General features: G+C 46.6%; 1 protein-coding gene across 3 annotated transcripts in view; it reads left to right on the top strand.

Moving 5' to 3' along the window:
- The window catches only part of Eva1c (eva-1 homolog C), an 84111-nt gene that overhangs the window by 53849 nt on the left and 4776 nt on the right, over positions 1-25486 (top strand). For 2 of the 3 annotated variants that reach the window (XM_031364365.1, XM_031364367.1), the window contains 4 exons: positions 147-299; positions 18233-18376; positions 21492-21569; positions 23857-23946. In XM_031364365.1, coding sequence (XP_031220225.1) covers positions 147-299; positions 18233-18376; positions 21492-21569; positions 23857-23946 — 465 coding nt within the window. The remainder of the gene's footprint in view (positions 1-146; positions 300-18232; positions 18377-21491; positions 21570-23856; positions 23947-25486) is intronic. The other variant, XM_031364366.1, reaches the window with a different exon arrangement.

A 25486-nucleotide genomic window follows, 5' to 3' on the forward strand; every position in this document is an offset into this window, starting at 1 on the left:
CCCCAAAAAAAAGCAGAGTCTCATATATCCTCCTGTTCTCCTGCAGGCACCTCCCCAGTGCTGAGACATAGGCATGCTCCGGTTGAGTCCGCAGGCATTCCTTCTCAGCAAGGCTAATCTGTCACCGGTTTCTGCTTCCTCTCCAGATGAGTTGAAAAACAAGACAGTGTGTGAAGACCAGGAGCTGAAGCTGCACTGCCATGAGTCCAAGTTCCTCAACATCTACTCCGCTGCATATGGCCGGAGGACCCAGCAAAGAGACATCTGCTCCTCCGGTGCTGAGCTGCTGCCCCCCTTTGGTGGGTGATTTTATTTGGCTGTAACTAGGTTGTCTGAGTGGATTGTGGTCCTGGGACAGCAGTAAAATGTGCCTTGTGCCTGCATGAGAGGGGAAGTCACGGTGCTATAGGGGCCTTTCTGTCCCATAGTCCTGAATCTCTTAGTGCTTTGGTAATGCTACACGGAGAAAATAGTGAGCACCTGCTGGATGCAGGGACTGCTCTAGGCACTGGGAACTCATCAGCCAATCATCTACCCCTGTCACAGAGTGGCCTTCCAGCTCTGCAGAAGGAGGCCATAAGTAAAAAGAAGAGGAAGGGCGGATACAGCTGGCTCTCCATGTGCACGAGTTCTGCAGTTGCGGGTTAGCCCAAGCACACATGGGGAACAACCAGGGGGAAAGTTCCTCTAGTAAACAGGTGCAGGTATATTTCCTTTGTTTCTAGGAGTGTACACCTTGCTGCCCATCAGCCACACACATCCTAACATAGATGTGAAAAGGGCCCAATACATTTGTGAACATCAATGCCATGTCCCAATGTCAAAAGATTGTTTAAAATACCTTCTATAAATTTACACCTATAATATATGATATAAATATATAGCATACTGTATTGTCACCAGGAGCACACACCTTGAAGGCCTCATGATGTTTGGATGTAGTGTGCATGTCTTCCAAGGATCACCTGCCAAAATCTAATCCCTGATGGGAAAAAAAAAAATTCCCTATTAAAATGCTAGAAATGTAATGTTACAGAGGCATTTGGAGGTCTGAATTTTGGAAGTGATTAGAGGCAGATCAGGTTATCAGTGTGGAGCCCCCAGCATCCTTTATGAAAAGAGGTGAGAACAGAGGAGACATTCCTGTCTCTTGCTATGTGGTACCCTGTGGTGCCTAGAAACTGCCAGCAAGATCATCATCAGATATGAGCTCCTGCCCTCGGACTGGAGCTGTGAGCCAAAATAATCCTTTTTTTCTTTACAATGTCACTCAGTTCGGGTATTTTGTTACAACAAAATAAAACCCAGAAAACTAATGCAGAAAATTCGCATTGGAGGTATATGGGGTTATTCCTGTATCTAATATCTGAGGATGTGGATGATGGGCAGGGGTCTGAAGAGTCTGGAGAAATGAGCTGGGGAAGTTTATATTGATATAAGGCAAATACCGCTGGCCTGTTCTGGGGATGGTTCAGAAGAGACTGGCAAAGTAGTCTTAGATGAAAATGGGGAGCCTCCTAGAGAACAGGAAGGAGGTTTTTTCGTATATGAAATAGCAAAGATCCCTGCTACATGGGGTTCACACCCTAAAGCCCTGTGGAAGTCCACATGTAAGGATGATCGTTTGCTTACTGGGTAAATGAGATTTCAGAGCAACCAAGATTCTTGTTGCTGTGTGGCCATTGTTGGCGGCTTTTAGTTAGATTTATAGTAAAACTCAGGACCAAAGATAGAGATTTGAAAAACTCTCAGTCCAGCCAAGGAGGGACCAAAGAACAAGCTATAAAGGCGTGGTTGGAAAAACATTTGCTGGAGAGATTCATGTGGACAGGAGCCAACCAATTGCTGCTGTCAGAACAAGTGGAAAAAGGCCTGGAGTCAAACAGACCCATGTGCAGCTCCTGGGTGCTGGTCCTTGGCATCCAGGCCAGGCTGGAATTTCAGGTGTGCAGTTGTGGCACCATGGTGGCTTCCCCTAAGGTTTCAAAGGAAGCCTGGCACACGTGGAACGCCTGTTGGAACCTGGTTGGGAACCCTGTGGGAAGCCTCCAGGTGGGACAATATAAAGTAGCTGATATTGGTGGTGCAAGAGTTTGGTGGGCACCTGCTGGGGCTCCTAGCTTCTCATGTTTGGAACAAGTCATTGGATATGGTTAGAAGCAAGCAAAGTGAAGGAATTTATTAAGAATGCATTCTAACTGAGCAGTGGTGGTGCATACCCTTGATCCCAGCATGTGGGAGGCAAAAGCAGACAGGTCTCTGTGAGTTCAAGGCCAGCCAGGGCTACACAGAGAAACCCTATCTCCCAAAAAAACAAGAACAAAACCAAAAACAAAAAACAAAAATCAACAACAACAAAAAAAATGCATTCACAAGAGAGGAAGCCAGAAGGAGCCTTACAAGTCATGTGGACTTTTACATCTCACAATTGAGGGCTCTGTTAATTTCCATTGTGCAGACTTTATCACATACTGTCTGCTAAGGGTAGCTTATAAAAAGCCACAGTTCATCTCAGACTCCCTGGAGTGCCTGTAGGCAGTTCTAGCAGGTCTCCTCTGGCCTTAGCTCACAAGTTTTTCTCATACCCGGCCTTTTCCTCCTTTGCATAGGCCTCCCAGGTCTCATTCAGTTCTTCTCTCCCTCTCCTTCCTCAGAGCCAGGGTTGTGTCCATCTGAGAAAGGTATAGCTGTGGGCACGGGCAGCCCTCAGTGAGGAAGGCTGCAGGAGAGCAGTCCTGTGGTCAGGAAGCCATGGCAAGGCTTAGGATCCTCCCCTCACAGTGTGTGAGAGAGGCTGGTCTTGGCACGTTAGGGATTAGCGTTTGCCCTGCAGGATTTCAGTCTTGCTTTGGGCTGAATATTCTTTCCCACTTTCTCATTCTTTCCTTTGGAACAGGAACACTACCCCTGTTTCACCCTTGGATCTTGGAAATGGAACTTGTTCTGATTGTACAGGTTTACAACTGCAAAGAGTCAGCTTGAATCTCCGGCTGAGCCTTGGGGCTTTTAAATGAATGTCAGACTAAGCTGAGGTTGTAGGACTCTTGTGGACAGAAATTCAGTATTTTGCACCGTGAGGTGGACAGGGAAGGCTCCTGTGGTATCTGAGTTCCCCAAGGGCTCAGGCTGAAATTCCCTCACTGGAATATACCAAGAAGGAAGGAACTGAACCTCCCAACAATATTTAGAAGTGGGACCTTTGGGCAGTGTTCAGGGTCAGGTAGAGTCATCGGACTAGAAAGATCATGTGATTCAGTGCTGGTGGCTGTGGAAGAGGAAGAAGAGATCAGAAGAGGCACACACTTGTGTGTGAAGCTCTGTGAAGCCCCATGCTTCTTCCTGCCATTAAGAAGGCTATAATGGCCGGGCGGTGGTGGCGCATGCCTTTAATCCCAGCACTTGTGAGGCAGAGGCAGATGAATTTCTGAGTTCGAGGCTAGCCTGGTCTACAGCGTGAGTTCCAGGACAGCTAGGGCTACACAGAGAAACCCTGTCTCGAAAAACCGAAAAAAAAAAAGGCTATAATGGCTTGGACCCTTGACCTTGGACCAGAACTGTGATCAAAATAAACCTCTTTTCTTTAAAGTTGCACAGCCTCGAGTAGCTCATTATAGTAACCAAAAATTGTAGTAACAGAGGCACATATGCAACATCCTGAGAACCCCCCCCCTTCTCTTATTTTGTCTAATTATATGGGAAGGGCTATTTGCATGTGCCAGAGTTAACATATGGATTTCATCAAGTAACTCATAGCAGTTGGTTCTCTACATACTATGTGGGCCCCAGGAACTATGCTCAGGTTGTCAGGCTTGGCAGTAAGAACCTTTACCAGCTGAGCCATTTCACTGGCCCATATGCTTTACCCTCAAGAATGATGGACATCTGTCACAGGGCAGCCCTGCCTGGCAGGCCCCAAAGGCACCAGTGCTCAGCTGTTTTTTTCTAGATAGGGAGCCAGTCTTCTGTGTCACCTGTGTCATTCCCAAGTGGGTCAAAAGGCACCTGTAAGAGCCAGTCCTGAATGTTGGTTAATGGCTCCACTGAATGCTCCATTCCCCAAGTGACCCATAAATGACCAATTCAACCCTCTCTCTCAAATCACTTTGAATGTTTTGAGAGGAGCTGTGGGAGTTTCTCTCTTCAGTGTCTCCATGTCTCCTTGCTGGGCAGGCTCTCTGCCGACAGAACCAGGCAAGAGGGAGAGAACCTGGTCCAGCTGAGCCTCTCGGGGTTGAGCGGGATGGTGAGTGTCGCGGCTCGGATCTCCTGCCTCCGGAGAATAACCACCCCAAGCCAGGAGTCTGTCAAAGCAGGAACTCGTTTTAATGCATCAATCCTTTCTTTATAAAGGGCTGAGAGAGGAGGCAGAGTTTTCTGCTGAGGTGAGATGACATAGGGGGAGGGGAAAGTTGATGAAGGAAATGGGGTGACTAACAGAGCCAACAAAGTTACTCTATGTCAGCAGGAGCTAGGCAAAGGCAGGCTTAAGCAGGTTGTGCTGAGTCACTCCAGTATGGAAATGACTGAGACAGTTTACAAAACTCGAGCCAGGCTCAGGTTTGTCCTCAAGGCCCAAACCAGGGCCAAATAGAGCCCAACATCTCCCCCTTTTGTTTTTGTAATGAGCAGGTTACATGGCTTCTGTCTTAGGTTGTCCCCCACATGGGGATCTTACCCGTCTTTGAATACCATGTGTAACTCTGGCTCAAGGGGCATGCTCCACGACCTGCCTTAGGTTATCCCAGCACATCTGAGATCTTACCCATCATTGGTCTAATGGAGAGCTGGGGAGGGTCGCTCATATTCTGAGGGCCAATTGTATGTTAATCTTGGCTCTCGGGAAGCCAGCCTTTGATAATGAGCCTGGACCTGATGAAGCCTGATTGCCTTTATACACTGTTGGATGAATTGTGTATTAAGGAAACATGGCCCCACTGTGAGAGGGAGAAAGAGAAGGAAGAAGGGACCAGGGAGGGGAAGTAGATAGGACAGGAAGCCATAGAAGCTAGTCCACAGTGGGTTGTCTTGAAACTCTCTCTTCCTCTTCTCTAAGTCTTCCTGGATCATTGAATCCCCCCATCAATCTTTTGCAGGATCTTCATTGTCGATGACAGGGGGATCTTCATTCTTTTTTCTTAATGACTCTGTGAAGGAAGCAGAAGGAGGGCTCTCAGGGCTGGAAATGTCCCTGGACATATCATCATCCCCCTGTTGGGCAAGTATTTTATGTCTCTGGCCGGTATCCAGATTGGTCTTTTCTCATTTGGGGGGAACACGCAGCCAAACCCTCTTCTAGCTGTCAAGAGCGGGTCTGGCCCTCTCCAAGCTCTGGTCAGTGGGTCTCTCGACCTGATCCAAATGGAGCTGTAGGAAACTTATGAAGACCAATGTTTTTGAAATGGGGACAGATGTGGATCCTCTTTAGAAAAGTTCAAAATATTCATGGTAAATAGTGCCTTTTTCAGTTGATCGTGTGGGGGTAGAGACTCCCCCTTTTGTTTTTGTAATTGAGTCTTAAGGACTTGGTTATAGCGTTCTACAATAGCTTGTCCCCTGGGATTATATAGAATCCCTGTTGAATGGGTAATTTTCCACATCCTTAAAAACTCTAAAAAGGCTTGACTTATAAAGCATGGGCCATTATCAGTTTTGTTTTTGTTTTTTGTTTTTTGTTTGTTTTTTTCTCAGAAAGCTATTTTATTTGGATTTCACACACGCCAAAAACAGAGAGGAGGAGTCTGTGGGGTTGGCCCTCCTTGGGCTGGGCTGGAGTCTCTGGCTCCCCACCAGGCAGTCAGTCCCCAGTCTCCCAGGCTTGTCATCATCTGAAAGCTGAGTGGGGTGTCTGCCCTGCACCACAGCTCTTCTCCAAAGATGAGGAAAACCCATGGGGAATATGGGGTAAGAGGACCTAAGGATCATGGGATGGGAGCCCACATGGATCAGGCAATCCAAGAATAGTAAAACATTGGAGCATATAACTTATGGCATGTTTGGCTTTCTCTCCAGTATGTGCAGAAGCCCAACAGGTATGGGAAAAGGTATCAACAGATACAAAAACATATTTAAGCTTTCCAAAAGAATGATAAGTAACATCTACCTGCCATAAATGGTTGGATCGAAATCCACGGGGTTGCTCCCCAAAGTCTGGAGGGGAGGCACCTGGAGGAGAGGTTGGCAAGACTTGAATGTGTGGACAATCTTTTTAAGATCTTTGACTGATATATGGGGGAACCTATAAAGGAGGCCTCTCCAGTTATCATGGGTCAAGAGGTGAAAGTGGGTGGCCTCCCTCCGAGACAGTGTGACATTGGAGTCTAGATGCCGCCTAGTCAGCCAGGCTGTTTCCCTTTGACAAAAAGCCTGGGAGATTTTGGTGACCTCTGAGATGTTGAATATAAATGGGGTTTTGTCTTTGTCTAAAGAGGGTACATGCTTGAATCATCAAAGGGGATATTGGATTAGAATCTAGCCTAATATGGGCTTCAGGCAAATTGGGCAATAAGTTAACCACATATAAACTATCTGAAAACAAATTAAACATACCAGGGATGGAATCCAATGCCATCACTACAGCAAAGAGCTCTTTAAATTGGGCTGACTCCTCTATCTCATACACCTTAGAACTAACAGGTCCAGGTTCATCATTTTCCCCAAATAGACGACCACTGAGGATCCCAGTCGCCCACCATCAGTAAAGACCATGGGAGAATTAGGATCAGGTTTAGATAAAAAGAGTCTAGGAGGCATCCACTCCAACCTAGAAAATGAGCTCATCCATCTATGGGGACCAAAATGACAGTCAATCTCACCCAGGAAGCCTTCGAGGGCCAGGGCTGTATGTTCATTGTTTCTTTGTAGCCAGGTAACATCAACCATCCTGAGGGGAGTAACTATAGACTGGGGATCTGTCCAAACAGTCGAATTGAAACATCTCTTCCCTTAATGATACAATGTTGATTCTGTTCTCCCTGCACTCGGCACTCCTCCTGGTAAAAGGTCATCCATTTAAGGAACATGGGTGAGGGGAGAGCAGCCTTGACCATTTCCTTCCAGTCTCTCGGGGTGAGGGCCTGGTGGACAAAGCCCTCAAGGATGGTCTCTACCCAGGGTGAATGAGGGCCATTCTCTGCCACTGCTTTCTTTAGTTCCTTAAGGTCTTGGCCTTCCCAGGGATACCATGCTGCTGCCAGGGTTAACATTGACCTGAAACAGGTGGGTAGTATCTCCCAAGCGAATTCCTCCACCCCCGCATAGGGCTGCGGTACTGAAGGCAGCTGCTGAAGGGAAACCTGAAAGGAGTCAGTTGGGGGGTTGGAGAAAGGTAGTCTCGAAGGTAGGGCTCCACTGGAGTACCAGGGGCCCTGCTACAGGAACAGTAAAGGAACTCAGGGGAGGAGGGTTTTATCCGGAAAAGTACTGCACCATAATTTATGGGGGTACACTCACCTGCAGACCGACCGATTGATTACCAGTCATCGAACTTCCGTCAGGAGGTGGGGTGTCTCCTTACACAGGGCACCAATTCTGCCGGGCAGGCTCTCTGCCGACAGAACCAGGCAAGAGGGAGAGAACCCAGTCCAGCCGAGCCTCTCGGGGCTGAGCAGGATGGTGAGTGTTGCAGCTCAGATCTCCTGCCTCTGGAGAATAACCACCCCGAGCTGGGATTCTGTCAAAGCAGGAACTGTTTTATTGTATCAATCTTTTCTTTATAAAGGGCTGAGAGAGGAGACGGAGTTTTCTGCTGAGGTGAGATGACATAGGGGGAGGGGAAAGTTGATGAAGGAAATGGGGTGACTAAAGGAACCAACAGTTACAGTTACTCTATGTCAGCAGGAGCTAGGCAAAGGCAGGCTTAAGCAGGTTGTGCTGAGTCACTCCAGTACAGAAGTGACTGAGACAGTTTACAAAACTCAAGCCAGGCTCAGGTTTGTCCTAAAGGCCCAAACCAGGGCCAAATAGAGCCCAACGTCTCCTGAGTTAGGAAATGGGACCATGGCCCGGGCTGTGTAGGAGCCTTCCATTCCTAGGCTTGCTGTTGTCCCCAGGCTGCAGAGTCAGCTCATTTAGAATTGTTTCTGTCATTCTCTTAACCTCCCTATAGGGATGTCATGGGTGATGTGCATCCTGTGGCCAGACAAGGGATCCTTAATGGCAAAATAAGATCTTTTTGGGCTTTTCCTCTCAGCTTTTTTGCTGTTCAAGAGAGGATTCACATGTAGGACGCTGTGGGCTTCGTACCTTTATGCATTCTCCCTAGCTTCTTTCTACACACCATTTCTTTAAAAACATTTTCTACATTTGTTTATTCATTGTATAATTCTGCATGTGCAATGGTCAAGAAGCAACCTGTGGGAGTTGACTCCCTTCTCCTACCATGTAGGTCCCAGGGATCAAACTCTGGTCATCAGACTTGGTGACAGACTCCTTCACTCCCTCAGCTACCCCCAGTGGCTCAACATCATTTCTTAACCTGGGAGAAGGACACCCTGTTTCTCAGGATTATTAAATCTAATGTGTGTTTTAGAGATCCACAACAAGCAACTGCCCCAGCCGTCCTTTTGAGCACACAAATATTCAGCCAAGTAGGCAGATCGACTGGATGGATGCTCTGTATTCAGCGGGAGCTGGATGGGAGGCACACTTCCTGGGAAGAGAAACTAACCAGGCGAAGTGGTAGATCCCAGGTTTTCCCAAAGAGCTGGAGGAATCCTCAGGGCAGCCCAGAGCTGCAACACCAGCCGTAACCTGGCAGATATGGAAGATCTAGGGCTTGAAAATCTTGCCCTTGTTTAGCATATGAGAGAGAACAAAGAGTTTAAGCTCTGGCCAAAGTGACCTGCTGACCCTGTCCCCCACCAAGCTCTTCAGCACAGTGTACCCAGCATACACAGCAATGAAGATGAAGCTTGTGGCTGCACCAATGACCCCTAAAAGCCTTTCTTCTCTTGGTGCTACAATGGGAAGGTCTCAAAGGAAAGTCAGGACTCCTGAATACCAAACATGGAAACCTTAAGTCTGTACTCATCCCTTGGGGCAGAACCAGGCACACAAAGTTGGGGAGAAGGCTCGGTGGTAAAATGCTTGTTATGTAAGTATGAGGACCTGAGTTCTGGTCCCTGGCAATCTCACTAGAAAAAGTCAGGTGCGGGGATGCACCTCTGAAAGCCTAGTGCTTTCAGGAGGGTGCCTGGGCATTTGGAGCTAGCCAATCTAGCTAAATGATGAGATCTGGATTTAGAGAGAGATAGTTTGTCAAAAAAAATAAATAAATAAAGGTAGAGAGCAGAAGACAAAGACACCAAATGTTGACTGACCTCTGGCATCTATTCAGGCATGTATCTCACCCCTCTGCCACATACACACATACAGAGTTTAAAAACGGTGTTCATATATACGCTTGTTTTGACTCGCATTCGTAAAGTAAAAATAAATCTCTTAGAAGGCATTTCTTTTACAAGCTGGATGCTAAGAAACCTTTGCTCTTCAGACAGGTGTACTGTTCATCATGGTTGCTACATGCACCTGGAAAATACTCCCTAGAAACTCCTCAGTTTGTCCCTTTTGTATAAATAAACCTTGTCACCCAATTGGCAAAACACATTTCCTGTCCCCCAGATGGCCTATCCAACTCCTCACTGATGCTACAATTTCCCCTGGTGATCACATACGTCCAGTCTGGCCTCTCGGCTCCCAGCCCACTCTGGGCATCTCTCATTTGGACAATGGGGTTCCCTCCTTTCTCTACTGAGCAACATCTGGAAGGTTTCACCTAGGTTAAGCAGGCCACACTCCCACTGTGTAAAATCCTGTACTCTGCCCATTGGAACTAGACCCAGAAGCCAGCTGTGGTCCTGTTCCTCTCTATCCTCTTTCCTCATGACCTCTAAAACATACGTGGCCAGGTCTGTCACACTTCTTTGGAGTCACCTTGACTGATACCAGTGAGGTTTCCCTACCATCTGTCAGAACAGAGCCTTGCTGTTATCAACTCTGTCTTCATAGTAAAAACTTCCATGGAATGAGTAGGTGGCTCATCCTCCCAGATGCTGAGCTCTGCAGGGACTGTGTCAGCAACCAGAGTGTCACCTGCCACAGGATGGGTATCCTGTGAACCTTCAGTGGGTGAATGAATCCGGGCCCCTTGTAAGCCTGGCTCAGTGCCCATTTTTGGCTCTGGGTTGCAGGCTGGGATGTGGGCTCTGTGCTATCTCAGCCTCTAAACTCTCCCAGCCTCTAAACTCTCCTGATATGCTAGAAATCCAGTTTTGTTTTTTTTTTTAAATGTGAAATGTTCCAACTTTTAAAACACAGAATAGGCCAAAGATAACATGCCTACAAGGCCACATCCGGGCCACAGGCTGCCAGTGTGTATGTGTGATCTCTGCTCTGTTCCCAGCCATTCCTACAGCCCAGGCACATGGCTTTGAAGAAGGGGAAGGTACATTTGGCCTTTACCCTAGATCTGGTGTGGGCTCAGATGGATGAGCACAGGAGAGCTGAGGGCTAGTTCTCATCAGGGTCCTGTAAAGGGGAGCCCTGCAGTTGGTGCCCCAGAGCATCTGGCTTCCCAGATTGATTTGTGTATTTTCCTATGCATATGAGCTGAAGCCTGGCAGGGCCACATGCTGTAGATTCGGCTCACTCCTCTGCGAGCCCATGCTTTGGTGGGGATGAGATGGCCTGTCAGGCTTGTAGGGTGTCAAGCACTATTCTGGCTTTTGCAGCAGCTCAGCATGGCTACAGAATTCAAAGATTGGGGGAAGGTACTTCTCAGACTTTCTAAAACATCGCCATTGTCTCTGGCACAAACACAATAGCAATTATCAAACAGTGATAAATAATAATAAGACTCAGTTACAACTTTGATTATCAAATGACAAGATATTTATTTTTCTGGATTTCTTCTAAGTCCAGATGGCTAAGAATAAATTTTGTAATTATTCTCTGGCCTCCTTTCCCTTAACTTTATAGCAAGGTTCTTTTCCATGTGGCCAGGAAGGCACCCATGCTGTCTACCATCTTGCTTAGAGGACTCCCTATTGGGAGGGTTTTGTTGTTTCTGAGTTTCTGAATACATTTTGAAGGTGAGTGTGTGCTGGTAGTTTTTTATGGTTTATTTCTTTGGAATAAATTCCCACATGTTTTATATCAGAAGTGGGTGGGGCTTATTTATGTCATCAGAGTGCTTCCTGACCTATATGTGTAAACTTACCAATGTGTTCATACAAGCACATGTTTACCAATTTGTATATATAAATAGTGAGGCACAACTTTTGGGCTGCCCTGCAACTTTGGCTGTATGATGTTTGATTTTCCTGAAGGCTTCCATAATATGTCTTTAGTTCACCTTCTTTGGATTATGGATGTATATACAATGTATATACAAAGTGTACATTGTACTGGTATACATTGTCTCTAACCTTTCTCCCTCTTTCCTCCCCTTGATTGATTGATTGACTGATTGGCTGAATTCATAATTTTCTTAAGCTTTTAGCAGAGCAGAGAGTAACTAACCCTTGAATGGTTTTCCTACTGTAAATCTCATACACTATATAGAGCTGCCTACTGGCTTCTTTAAATAGCATTTTATTTATTATTTGAAATGTTCATACCTGTATACAGTACATTCTGATCCTTATCCACCCCATACCACCTCCATTCAACTCCAGCTGGACCTCCCAACCTATCCACCTCCTAACCTATCTACCTCCCAACTTACATCTCCTTTTAAAAACTCTATTATTAATAGCCCCGAGTTTTATTAGTGCTGACCACTTTGGTTCTGCCTGTGTCATATGTAGACTGGTTTTAAGAGGAGCTGACTGGGTGACTAAGAGAGGCTTTCCTACCCCCATGGTAGATTTCAGTATGTGTGTGTGCCACACTTGAAGACACAGGAGTGATTCCATTGTGCTGTGATATGCACCCCCAAGGATGCCCAGTGCCTGGCTATCAATGGAACACACTCTCTTAGTGAGCACAATGGTGTGATAATGCTCATGCCCACACCTGTGTTCTGGGACCACAGAGAAGACACCATGTAACATGGAGCCAAGCATGGGAAGGGAGGGGCTGAGGTAGTCAGTGTTGACTGCACAGCACAGCTTTGTCTAGGGCAACACTTCCCGTGACTATCTGTTTCATGCACACAGATAGTTGTATTCATTTGGCATAGCATAGAGAAGGGTAACCGGGTATTGCTTGACCCCCAAATCAATGGCTGGAGTGGGTCAGGCAGGGCATCTACCATACTGTATCCATCCAGAGTTAAGTTGGGGTAGCCCACACTGGAGCCTCTCTTGCCTTCAGGGCATAAGCCCGCTGGATCTGAGTTTTCCATCAAACTCCTTTAATTTTCTCCATAATTCTCTGCAAGATCTTCCTAAGTCTTGCCCACCACTCAGTCCCAAATCTACCACTTCAGCCACACATTCCTAAAAATCAGCCTGCGTCTTCACTTCCTATTGCTCTGTAATAAAACACTCTACATTTTAATGGGCTTTGATAAAACATGTATCATCTTGCACCCTCTGTGGGGCAGGAATTCAGAGGCAGCTGAGAGTGGAGTTTCTTGCTTTGGGTGCGGGGAGGTCTCCCAAGGTTACGTCTCTGGTTGGAGGACTGTGATCCCAAGGCAGTCAACTGATAGGGGGAACTTGGCACTGATGGAGGGGAGGTTGGCACTGCTTATTGGTAACAGGCTTCAGTTCTTCCCCTCATAGGCCCAGGATGTTTTCATGAAGTGCCAGCTGGCGTCTTCTGGGAATGTGTGTAAAAGAACAAGAAGCCAGCCACCTCACCTCTGCCATACTGTGTAGACCAGGCTTGGTGCATGTGGGAAGAGGGTGTGCATGAACAGAAGTTCCTGGAAATAACTAAGGCTGCAAGCTTGAGTATTATTTGGATGCCCCACTAAGACTCACACATTGAAGTCCTTCCTGCCAGAACCTGAGAATAGGGCCTTTACTTCTGGGTAAGACCTTTAGAAGGGAGGTTAAGTTGGCACAGGGTCTTTCAAGTGGACCCTGAACAATCTGATTTATGCCTTTATAATAAGAGGAAGCCAGGACACAGGCATGTGCAGTGTGACAGCCACATGAAGACAGAAAAGCCAGCCAGAGACTCCATGGAGCCAGCCCTGATGGTTCCTCAGTCTTGGACTTCCAACTTGCACAACTGTCAAGAAGCAGGATTCTGGGGTGGCGGGGGGGGGGGTGGTATCTGGGAGTGCATTGCTTTTACCCTAGCAAATGAATATCAAAAAAGGAGGTTGCAGCTAATGAGTGACAACGGAAAGTGACATCTTACAGTCTTGTGGGGTTGAACACAATGAGGTCTGAGTTCTCTGTGTTGAGGGTGGCCCAGCCAGAGGCATTTCTGAAAGATCTTGAAGTGAGCCTGGACTGTTACCACTAAAATTCATCTGGGAGAAGGGAAAGGGAAAGAAATGGGTGAGTTTAATGAGCAATCACTGGCCCTCTGAGCACCAGCCAAAGCAGTCTTTTAACTTGAGCTGGGGGAAGGGGAGGGGTGGGGATAGAAGAGGACAGCTTTCCCAAAGAACTGGGCACCAGGGTGTGCCATCCGCCTCGGTGTGTCATTTCCTGCTATGGTCACATTTTCTGGGTGGGCTCCAGGGATTCTGCTACTTCCTTAATAAGAGAATGAAAAACCACACAATGGGCCTCAAAGGCTTGGCTAAGGCTGTCCCAAGGCCAAGTGTGGGCAGGCCTGGGCTTTATAGCCAAGATCAAGGTGCCAGGAACTCTCCACTGCCAAGACAGGGCCACTTAAGAGCAGCCGGCCCAATTATCTAAATAAACACAGGCTTGCAAGAGTGATTAACTTCAGACCTAGTGTAAAACAATTGCCAAAAAGTAAGAATTCAAATGGTGGAATATCTTGTTATCACATGTATTGGGGAGGAGGGAGCCTGGCAGCAACAGAGGCAAAACCCGCGTGGGTGGGAAATAACCAGCTTTAAAGAAACAACAAACTCCTGGGACTGGCTCAGAGCTCAGCATCAATAAGGGTACAGCCAGCCCTGAGTCAGACCTGAAGTACCTGCGCTACTTCCTGAGGTCATGACCAGGAGAAAGTCTCTGGAGATGAGATAAAGTCTTTGGGGAAGGGTTAGTTCTGTTGCTAAAGCACGGAGGATGTTCAGAGTCTGTCAGCAGTGGTCCTCACAGCTTAGACCTAGGTGGTTGTTTTATTTTGTCTATCAGTTTTAAAGACTATTCAGGATGGACTGAGGATGGATCTCACTTAGGTGAGCTTGCCTAGCATGCACCATGCTCTGGCTTTGATCCCAGCATTGTATAAACTGGACATGTTGGTGCATGTCTATAGGGACAGTACTTGGAGAGATGGAGGCAGTAGGAGCAGAAGTTCAAGGCCATCCTTAGCCAGCCAGAGCATAATGCAACCCTGGCCCACAAAAACACTAATAACAACTCTTTACCCACAAATGCTCAGGCATCTATTTCTTCATCTCTCTAAGAGAACATATGCTTTCTAGAACATTCATTTCCATCAGCAGTACACAATGGTACCATTTCCCTAAATAATAGCCTGTCAGTGTGTCATAGCATTCATGCTTTGGATCTTTGACAAGGCAATCTATGACCACGAATTCCTATGGAAAGTCCCATATTTGCCTACAGATATTTAGCTCTAAGCAGGTTCAATATGACATTGCTTACTGTGTAAGAAATGGGAAAACCCTGAATGTTCCCTTGGGTGTTACAAGAGGATGAAAATCAGGGCAGTCTTCAAAAGCAAAGCTGTTGAGGCTGGAGAGAGGGCTCAGAGGTTAGAGCATGTAAGGACTCAAACTAGATGCCCAAGCACCTGATACACCGGCCCAGGACCATGCCAACACCTCTGGCCTCCACAGGCACCAGTGTTTACATGCACAGACCTACACACTGACCCTCACACATCCACATAATTAAAAGTAAAAATCTGAAATTAAATAAAGCTTATGTTTGCATGTTCCCAGACATGTTAACAAAGGGGGAAAGCCATGTACAAAGTTACATATGTGTGACACCATTGAGGGGGACAAATATTTACATAGAGAAAAGTGGCAAAAGAGTTCTTTAATCTTTTTATATTTATGTATTTTAGTTTATGTACACAAGTGCTTTGCTTGTGTATATGTACATGTTTGCTTGGTACCTGTGGAAATCAGAAGGCGGCATTAGATTCCTGGAACTAGAGTTACAGATAGTTGAAGGCCACTGTGTGGGTGCTGGGAACACAACCAGGTTCTCTGAAAAAGCAATCAGTGCTCTTAACTGCTGATCTGGCTCTGCGGCTCCCTCTCTTGTTTTGAGAAGGGGGTCTCCTGTAGCTTAGGAATGATACAAACTTCTGATCGTCTTGTCCCCACCTCCCAGGTGCTGGGATTGTGAGCATGGGGCTCAGAAAGATCTCCTTAGAGATGAACAGGCTAAGAGGGTTCCCTTCCTGACAAGCAGGATTTACCAGAGATTTTTCTCTCCAGTGTTGTTTTGTCTATATTTTAAAATATGAACTCTTGTATATTTGTAAAAGAAGCAATGAGACTTATATATTTAAAACCTCTGATTTCTAAAGTAAACTTTTAAGTTCATACAGGTACAGTTTTCCTTGTGCAGGCAGCTTCTTCAGGGGTCACATCCATCTGTGCCCTCTGGAGAGTCATATCCATTTATGTTCTCTGGAGAGTGGAGAACTTTACTATTTGGAGAGGGGAGGTTAGAGGGAAGGGGGCTGGTTCTAGCCTTTTGTGTATACATGTGAATGTGGCTTAGAAAAAACAACATCAAAAAAATTGTGTGTGTGTGTGTGTGTGTGTGTGTGTGTGTGTGTGTGTATGCCATGTGTGTGCAGTACCCAAGAAGACCAGAAGAGGGTGTCAGGATCTCAGTGTGATCAACCAAACTTGGGTCCTCTGGAAGAGCAGCGGAGACTCTTAATTGTTGAGCCATTTCTCCAGCTCCCGAGCAATGTTTTTCATCTACCTACTAAACTTTGTGCACACAACTCACAAAGCAACAAGAAAGTAGTATGGATAAACACTGAGAGGGTTGGAGTTTTTCCCCAAACAAATGTTCCACATTGTCTGGGAAAAGCTAAGTTGTCCCAAGAATAGTTTGAATAATGTTACAGAAACTTTTACATTCTTTAAAAAACATACCTGAATACTCGCGCCATTTAAACACTGGCTTCTATTTCAACACAGATTTTATCTTTACATTTTTGGAAGTTTATTTTGTGACCCAGGCTGAGGCAGGAGGATTACCAGTTCTAATCTAGCTTGCCATATACAGTGAAACCTTGTCTCAACAGTAGAGTAAGCAGAACACGTTAAGAAGGTTACCAAGCATGGGGACTTACCCTTAAAACCTCAGGATTTAGGAGGACTGAGTCAGGAGGATTGCCACAAGTTCAAGGCTAACCTGGGCTACAGAGTGAGGCACTAGCTATTTTTTTTTAAATGTTGTTTTTAAATCAAACAAGTTTGCTTATACTTTTCCATTTTAAAACTATGTTAATTCATAACCTGTTGGGAAGTACTAAGTATGTTGGGGGTGACAAACTCTACTTTTCCCTACTAATCACAATGGCCTCTGCCACCATCCTGTGACATCATGACCACGACATCAAAAAGGGAAGAAGAGGAAGAGACCGGGGTCCAACACCCCCATCAAGGTCACGTCCTTGATGCCTGAAAGAACTTTTTCTAGGCCTGTCTACTTCCCAGGCATGCCAAGCTGAGGAGTAATTCTATACAAAGGTTGTGGGAGGACACTACTGATGGTGAACAGGTCCCTTGGGTGCCAACACTGAAATCCATGAAGGATTTCAGGTGATAAACACACTGGCCCATGGACCAGTACATTTGTTGTCCAGGTGGGGAAATTGAGGCTTTGCAAGGACACTGGCTTTCCTGACGTCATGCTTTTAGTCACTACTGTTCCCCCTGAGGTTGATATTGTGTGGAATCTTAACCACGGCAGCTGTGTTAGTCTATGATTTTAGCTGTAGCCAGTCTTCCGTTGCTAGAACAAAAGAACAGAAACAAAGTAACATAAAGAATAGGAATTTATTTAGCTCAAAGTTGCTAGGGTTGAGACATCGAAGAGCACTGCCCTGGCCTCCCAGCAGCATCTGAGGGCTTGCATTTTGTCATTGCACAGGATGTCACAAGGAGAGAGAGAGCCAGCAGCCCCTTCAGGTCCTCTTCTACTATATGTATGTGTATATGTATATGCTTGTGTGTATGTGCGGGTGCACATAATACATGTGTGTAAGAGAGAATACACGTGTGCATGTGTGTAATTGGGCCAGAGGACAACCTTGTGTGTTGCTCTTTAGATGCCAGCCACCTTGTTTCTTGAGACAAGGTCTCCCTGGCCGGTTCACTAAGTAGGCAAGGCTGGTTGGCCAGTGAGTATGAGGGACTCACGTGTCTCTTCCTCCTAGCACTAGCATTGTTTACCCTGGAGGCCAGAAGAGGACACCAGATCCCTGGGAGCCAGATTTACAGGTAGCTCTGAGCTGTTCTGTGTGGGTGCTGGGGACAACTCAGATCCCCTGGAAGAGCAGTTCTTCAACTATTGAGCCATCTCAGTCCTCCAGCTCTTGAACTTCTCAGAGAGCATCATTAGCATTGCATAGCATATCCATCCAATCTAGTGATGGGATTGTGATCATATACTGAAAGCAGGACCTTGAATTCACTAGTTTATTCTTCCACTTGTCCACCGGTTACTTCCTAGCCCTGCAGTGGCCCAGACAATAGGAAGTAGGTTGAGGAAGGGGGACAGATTCCACATGAAGCATGTGTCATGTAGAAGGAAGTCTTAAGCAAAGCACCCTGTAGCACTCATGAAGTGAATAGGAGCCTCATTCTGTATTCTGCATATCTCATCTGCTCTCTATCCATAGCCAATTACCTATCTGCAGAGCGCGGTGTGAGGCAAACATGCAGGTCCTTTGACAAAGACTGCATAGGAGTTCCCAGATGGTGCCAGCAGGCTCTTAAGCCGAACTCAGGGCTCCCTAGGGACTGATGGCTAAGCTGGCGCAGAGCATCTTGGGTGATTCAGTAAGATAGATCAGCAGAGAAACAGTCTCTGCTTGATCAGCCCCGTGTGTTTGTATAGAGCAAGTTCTCTAAGTTGTGTGGCGCCAAGTGCAAACTAGCCTGATGCTCTCGCTGTCCCTTCCCTTCCAGACTGCCTGTCTTACACGGCTTTACAAGTCCTGTCCAGGAGGTGCTATGGGAAGCAGAGATGTAAGGTCCTGGTCGATAATTACCACTTCGGAAGCCCCTGTCTTCCAGGAGTGAAAAAATACCTCACTGTTGCCTACGCATGTGGTAAGAATAAACCCTCAACCAGCTCTGTGGACACATATCCGGTAGGGAAATGGTAGCCTTATCCAAACGGGAGTGCGGGAGTGCGTGACACTTTGAATCGTACACAGTGGGCAGGGCACAGCCAACAAGCACGACCAAGCGAGGGAAGAATGGAGAAAGGTTTATTGCAGCGCCTACACACAGTCATCTAGGAAAGCACCTTTGGGGGAAGGTCCGCGATACCGCGCATGCTCAGTTTAGGTTCCTAGAGCAAGCAGGAAAGATAGCTGGGACATTCATAGGTTCAGCTCAGAGTCGTGGGGTAGACATTTAAAAGAGAAAACGGTAGATGAGAACTCCTCTGGGCATGCTCAGTTTATGTCAGACAGGAAAAGGGCATAGCAGGGTACCCTTGCAATCCCAGCTCTTGGGCAGATGAGGCAGAAGGATTGCTAGGAATTCAAGAGCTGGCCTGGGCTACATAGAAGTCCTTATCTCAAAAGAACAGTGATGATAATGACCGGCAAGAATATTTTTGGATAAACATGGCATCTCTTTCCCAGAATGGTTTCAGCTGAAACCAATGGAACGTACAGTATGAAAGTCCAGTAACATAGGCACTTGCCCTTAAGGGTGCCTGCCCTACTGTGCTACTGACAGAGCCGGTCAGCTCAGTTGGTTACTGCTGGCTTGCCTCGCACATCCCAGACTCTTTCTTTCCATTGTCCTAGTTTATGGCATTCACATCAGATAGCAATGGGGTTTTCTTTGGCCAAATTTGTTTCGAGAGCACATCAGGCAATCAGATTGGCAGTGGATGGAGAGAGAAGGAATAGGACAAGCATCCTGGGACAATGCTGAGGTCACCCGAGAACAAACGATTTCTATCTTGCTTCTTACGAAGCCCTGAAATGCACTGGTGTCGTGTGAGTTCACAGAAGTATTGTTTGGATCCTTTTTAGCCCGCCGGTACCATTTAGAGGCCCTCAGTGACTAGCCCACTGAGCTAGTGACATCTGTTGTATCTACACGCCCTCGGCAGGCATGTAATACAGGACAGGCTTCCACGTGCTGTTCCTGTGCCTTGAGAAATCCCTGCTCCACTTGGCTTTTGTCTTCAGGAAGCTACGTATGAGCAAGTCAGCAGATGTGTGCAGGCGACTGTGGTGGCCAATGTCTCATGGCTACATGATCTGATGGGTTGTTTGACAGTTCAACCCAGAATGCCCATCTGCTCCAAGCATCTCTCTACAATTCTGAATCTCTAAAGCCTCTCAAATTTGTGGAGGGAAGGAGTCTCATCTCAGCACATCTTGAGAATTAACCTAGAGAGAGACCGGAAGGAGAAATACCACTTCCGGCAATGAAAGACAATACAGCCCGGCTTTTCTTCTGCCAGGGAATCAGAGAGAGCATTCTTGGGAGTCCAGGGATGAGCGAAAGGTTATTGAGCTAGAAAGCATTTGTCCTGGTGCTGCTGTGTTCTGGGGTCAGTGCTGTGTCTCGCCAGCACCTTTACTGCGGTTCTCCGGAAAGCTGCCCTCATCTTGACGGGCACAAAGGCGCCAGGGTCTCCTGGATTTGGGGGAGAAGGGGTTCACAATTTATGGTTTGTTCTCTGCATGTTGGTCCTGGGATGTTTCCAGAAGAATTTAGTTAAGCACCCAGAGAAGGAAGCGGGGTTTTCTTGTAGCTGGGTGACTTACAGGCTCTCTGTGCTGCGGATCTCGCCTCGTTTGTGTTGGCTTCACTTTGTCTTCCTGTTGCCACTTCTCCCAGATACCATCTGAGTTGAGGCAAAAATAAAAATAAGCAATTTTCTGCAGCTAGAATACTTGGCATCCTCTCTTTTCTCCCAGTTGGCAACAGTGTGCTTCACCTTTGTAACTGCACCTCCCTTCTCTCTCCTCTCTTTGTCTCTCTTTGTGTCTGTGCCTGCCTGACTCTCTGTTCCTCTGTCTCTCTCTGTCTCTCTGTCTCTCTCTTTCCCTTTCCCTCTCTTTCTCGTAGCTCAGGCTAGCCCTGAACCCCTTACATAGCCAAGGATGACCTTGCACCTCTGATCTTTCTCTCACAAACCATCCTTCCTTATATTTAGTGAACCATGTGAGCCCTGATTGCTGGCTCCTCTGGGTTTATCATGAAGTGACAAGATGGGGGATTCAGAGAGAAAGCAGAAGAGAACAGACCAGGAGTGGGCTGGGGTTGGAGCTGGTCCTGACTGGTCCATTTGCTTCACTGTCTCTCAGCTATGCTGGGATCTCTCTGAACAGCTTTCTAAGGTTCTCTCAACTTGAGCTCACCCACTGTGAGACGACTCAGTGGACTTCAGTACACTGAAAGCTGTGTAAACCACCCCCACCTTTTCATGACCCCCCTTCCAAAGTTTCCCATGCTCTCCAGCCCCCTCTCCCCAATCAATTTCAGTCTCTAGATTTACCTTTCCTAGGCAGTTCCTGTAAATAGAATTATGCAATAGATGGGTTTGGTAAGTGCCTTCTCCCACGGAGCATGTTGTTTTGAGATTCATTCTTGTGTCTTTTTATTGCTCACATTTTCCATTAGGCATGTGTGCTCTGGTTTATTTATTTCCTCTTTGTCTGAGATGGGGTCTTGCTGTGTCGCCTAAGCTAGCTTGAAAGTCGAAGCCCTGCTACCCTAGCTTTCTCGGTTTTAAGATCCTTTAAAAGAAAATATTTTTTATATTAAATATATGTGCATAAAATAAATATGTTTATGCAGAGGGATGTGTGTATAGGTGCCTGCAGAGACCAGAAAAGAGAGGTAGGTCCCCTGGAGCTGAGTTTACAGTTATAAGCTACCCAATGTAATGCTAGGAGAAAATTGGGTCCTCTGCAGCAACTGACATTCTGCGCCATCTCTATAACCCCAGCTCCTTAAAACAATAGTGCAAATATATACCTAAAAGTTCACCTGTCTTGGGCAATTGATGATCTCATATTGCCATCTGTGTCTGTGTGTGTGTGTGTGTGTGTGTGTGTGTGTGTGTGATAGACCATAAGTCATTTAAAAGTATTTTGTAAATCTTTATCTACATTTTAACTTAAATATATATTAAATGTAAAGGTCTTTTTTAATATATTATGTTTTTAAAATACTTCTTTTTGGCTTTTAGTTCCCAAGAACATTCTCACGGCAGTTGATCCGGCCATTGCTAACCTAAATCCTTCTCTGAAGAAAGACGATGGATACGGTAATTTTGATGGCTTCCCCAGCATTTCCTTTGAAGTGAAATCAAACAGGCACAGAAGACCAAAGTGGAAGGAGGGCACAGAGGTGTCAGGACCTCTGCTGATACAACAGGGCATGGTGGTGGTTACAGATGTGAGGCAGCCAATGCTTTGGTCCAAAAAACAAGAATCAAAATCACAAGTAGAGTAATGTTACCCCCATTCTCTTACATCTCTCTTTTTTTTTTCCTAAAAGAAAAAACTTTAAAAATCACTTTGAACATCAGATCTTCTCAGAAACAACTTGGGTTCTTGGTGATACAAGGAGCTTGCTGCAAAGCTGGGGCCGGATCCAGCTGACCCTTCCCAGGCCCTTTCTTCCCCACTTCCCACGTAACTTATACGAATAGGTTTCTGATTTTATTTTTTTAAACACTGTACATGGGTATGGCCGCATGTGAGCATGGGGGTCAAAGGACAGCTTACAGGATCCAGTTCTCTCCTTTTATTCTGTGGATCCAGGGAGTGAGCTCTGTCATCAGGCTTAACAGCCTTTACCCACTGAGCCTTCCTGTCAGCCTGAATTTTTTTTTTTTTTATGGCACATAGAACAAATTCAGCCTGTGAAGTTCTTGATAGAAACTGCAGAAACACCATAGACTACATAAGATGCTAACTTTGGGTATCAAGGGTTTTCTTGTGCTATTTTGTTTTATTTACACACACACACACACACACACACACACACACACACACACATGCACAAATGCACACACCCTTATGAAAGTAAAGGATAGCTGTTCCCTCTCTATCTTAGGGATTGAGTCTAAAACTTTGCACGCACTGTCCAATCAGCAGGTGTTCAAGCCCTGTAAATAAAGGTGCTCTGTATTTGCACAGAACCCGCATAGTCCTCCTGTGTGCTTTAATCTCTAGGGGGCTTACAGTCCTTAACACAATATCAATACCATGTACACTATCATTGTACTGTATAGTTTAAAATATAGTGACAAGGGAGAGATCCGTATACATTGCAATTTCTTGTGAGCATTCTTTCTGTCTGTGGGTGAATCCACATATGTGGGCCTCTCCGTATACATTCCAGTTTCTTCCGAGCATTCTTTCTGTCTGTAGGTGAACCCACTTATGTGGGCCTCCCTGTATACACTCCAATTTCTTCCAAGCATTCTTTCTGTCTGTGGGTGAACCCACTTATGTGGGCCTCCCTGACACAGAGGATTGGCTCTGCCCTTTGCTTCCCTTTGTACGTCTTGCTGCAGAAAACACAAGACATGAGAGCCCTTAACCCAAAGCTCGGGGTGAGGACGTTCTGGTTCTCGCCCACCCTCATTACCAGGCTCTGCATCTCAGCCTCCCTCCATCTCTCACTTGGCTCCCACCTGGTCTTGAAGGATCCCTGTCATCCTTCAGTGTAACCTTCAGCCAACAGCATCTTTCTTAGAGGCATCTGCCCTGTGTGGTATTCTCAGGGCTCCTTGAACTGCAATACTGCTCCATCAGCACTTGCTGAGCGTCCACCAGGGTCCTGGTCCCTTGCATCTGAAAGCAGCCTAGTCACACATTGTGTGTGTGTGTGTGTGTGTGTGTGTGTGTGTGTGTGTGTGTGTGTGATCAGATGGTCCTCACACACCATCCTCCGTAACCCCAGGCCTGTCATATCTCTGGTCCACAGAACAGACAGCAGTTCCATGGTAAATAGAGGGATTATTCACTCAGGTTGATGGAGGCCATTGTTGAGATGGAATGGTGGGCTCTGTTCTGGACGAGGGCACATGAACTACACCTTAATTTGGAATTGAGACTTGGAAATGTTTTAGATCCCTTTAATGATTTGATATTTTCAGGGATGGCTTTGGCATCAGCTACTTTTCCTGTCACTGGGACAAAATGCCTGAGAAAAGCAACGTCAGAAAGGAAGGATTTGTTTTGGCTCCTGGTTTAGGAAGGGAAATGGGTCATGATGGTGGCGAGACTGAGAGAACAGTTAAGAACCAGGGGACACATAGGAAGTGGTGTCAGGTTACAAACTTCAAGGCCCATCCTCCCTGACTCCCTTCCTCTGGTGAAAAACACACTGCCAGCTGGGAACCAAGTCTTCAGATGCATGAATTCACAGGGACACTTCACCTTCAGGCCTCTGCACTGGGTGTTCTAGTCTCCTGGAGCTTAGTCAGAAGCCCGATGGCTTGACATCTGGGACTTTTCATTCCTGTGGCAGGCCTGGGAGAACATTGGTGGGACTTTCAAGACAGGCACACAGCTCTGACCAATGGCCTTTGCACATTGCAGGTATAAAATTCAACCCGAGCGGATCGAGGGTTGTGCGGAAAGATGGCATTATTGTCAGCAACTCTCTGGCTGCGTTTGCTTACATTCGAGGTAGGTGAGTGAGTGGGAACTTCCAGGGATGCGGAGGGGTTTACCCACCGCCTTGCTCACAAGCATTTTGATGACTAAAGGAACGTGGCTGGAGCCATACCTGGCAACTGCAGCATTGTGATATCAATCCAGAAATACAGGCCTGGGATTCAAATACAGTTGCAACCACAAAACCAAGGGACCTACAAGAATAAAGTCGAGTGACTGAGGGTTCTGTCTCCAAAGGTAGTTCCCCCTCATAGAATAGACATGCTTTCATCATGTCTTTGGGTTATTGAATCCTCTCACAACTGGAAGGAAAACAAGGCAGAGCACACAGAAGCCACACAGGTCAGGCCATGGGGTGACAGACACAGTGGCCTCACAAGGCCTGAATATTGCTATGGCTGCCAAGATTTCCTTGTTAATATCCCCAGGGCTGAAGGCTCGCACCAGGCCTGGCCGAGTGCGGTCCTCTCTGTGGAGGAATGTACATGGCCCGTCACCTTCTGTGCTTCCTAGGGTGGATTGTATCTTGGAATGCTGACTGTAGTCTCAACACTGGCTTCCTGCTCAAGGAGGGCTCTGTCGATCAGCTTTCCTTTGTCATTGCTTTAATACAAGACCCAGGGTACTCCTGAAGTAAAAAAGAGGTACATTTTGGCTCATAGTTCTGGAGGTCAAATTCAAGATCCAGTGACTCAACCAATCAGGGGGTTGAGGGGACAGTGGGGCATCTCGGAGAGATCACATTTTAAACCAGAGGAGAGGGAGAGAAAGAAATAGAGCAGAGTCCTACAATTAACTCCTTTTGGTGGCACAGGCCTAATGACCTAAAGACTTCCCATAGACCCCCCACCTCTTAAAAGTCTACACCACCCCTCAGGGCCACCACCATCAGACCTAATTCTTATAGGTCTCAGGGGAAGCAACACTTATCAAAACCATACAGAGGCCAGGAACTCTGAGACCTTGGGTAACGTACACTCTGACAGGTGCATGGACGATGCTATTCAAGCCTGCTGGAGCTGGGCTTGTGGGGGTCACGCTTCCTCAAAGGCTTGCCATATGCTGTATGGTTATTGGCCTCTTTTTTTTTTTCTTACAACCCCCCCATACCCCACCCATCCCTGTTTCCATTCTTGATGCTCCCAATGACAGCCAATGTTAAACAATATGAAGATTTGGGTTTTGGAAGTGTGTCCACAGTTTCAGAGTTCCTTCAAGTAAAGGACAACAATGAAGAGAGTCAGAGGTGCTGCTGGCTGAGGTACAGCCATGTGGGTCCCTCTGCTGTTGGGCTCCGTCCTTTCTCAGCTGCCTTGGCCTAACTTAGCCTCCACAGTAAAACACTGGAGACTGGAGCTTAAGAAACAGTTTCTATTTTGTACCAGTTCTGGAGCAGACTGGAAGTCCATGACCAAGAGCTTCCTTCTGGCTTTAGATAGCCAGCTGCTTGCTGTGTCCGTGTCTATGTCTATGTCTATGTCTATGTCTATGTGTCTGTGTCCGTGTCCGTGTCCGTGTGTGTGTGTGTGTGTGTGTGTGTGTGTGTGTGTGT

This window comes from Mastomys coucha, unplaced genomic scaffold (genome assembly GCF_008632895.1).
Source record: "Mastomys coucha isolate ucsf_1 unplaced genomic scaffold, UCSF_Mcou_1 pScaffold12, whole genome shotgun sequence".
Lineage (NCBI taxonomy): Eukaryota > Metazoa > Chordata > Mammalia > Rodentia > Muridae > Mastomys > Mastomys coucha.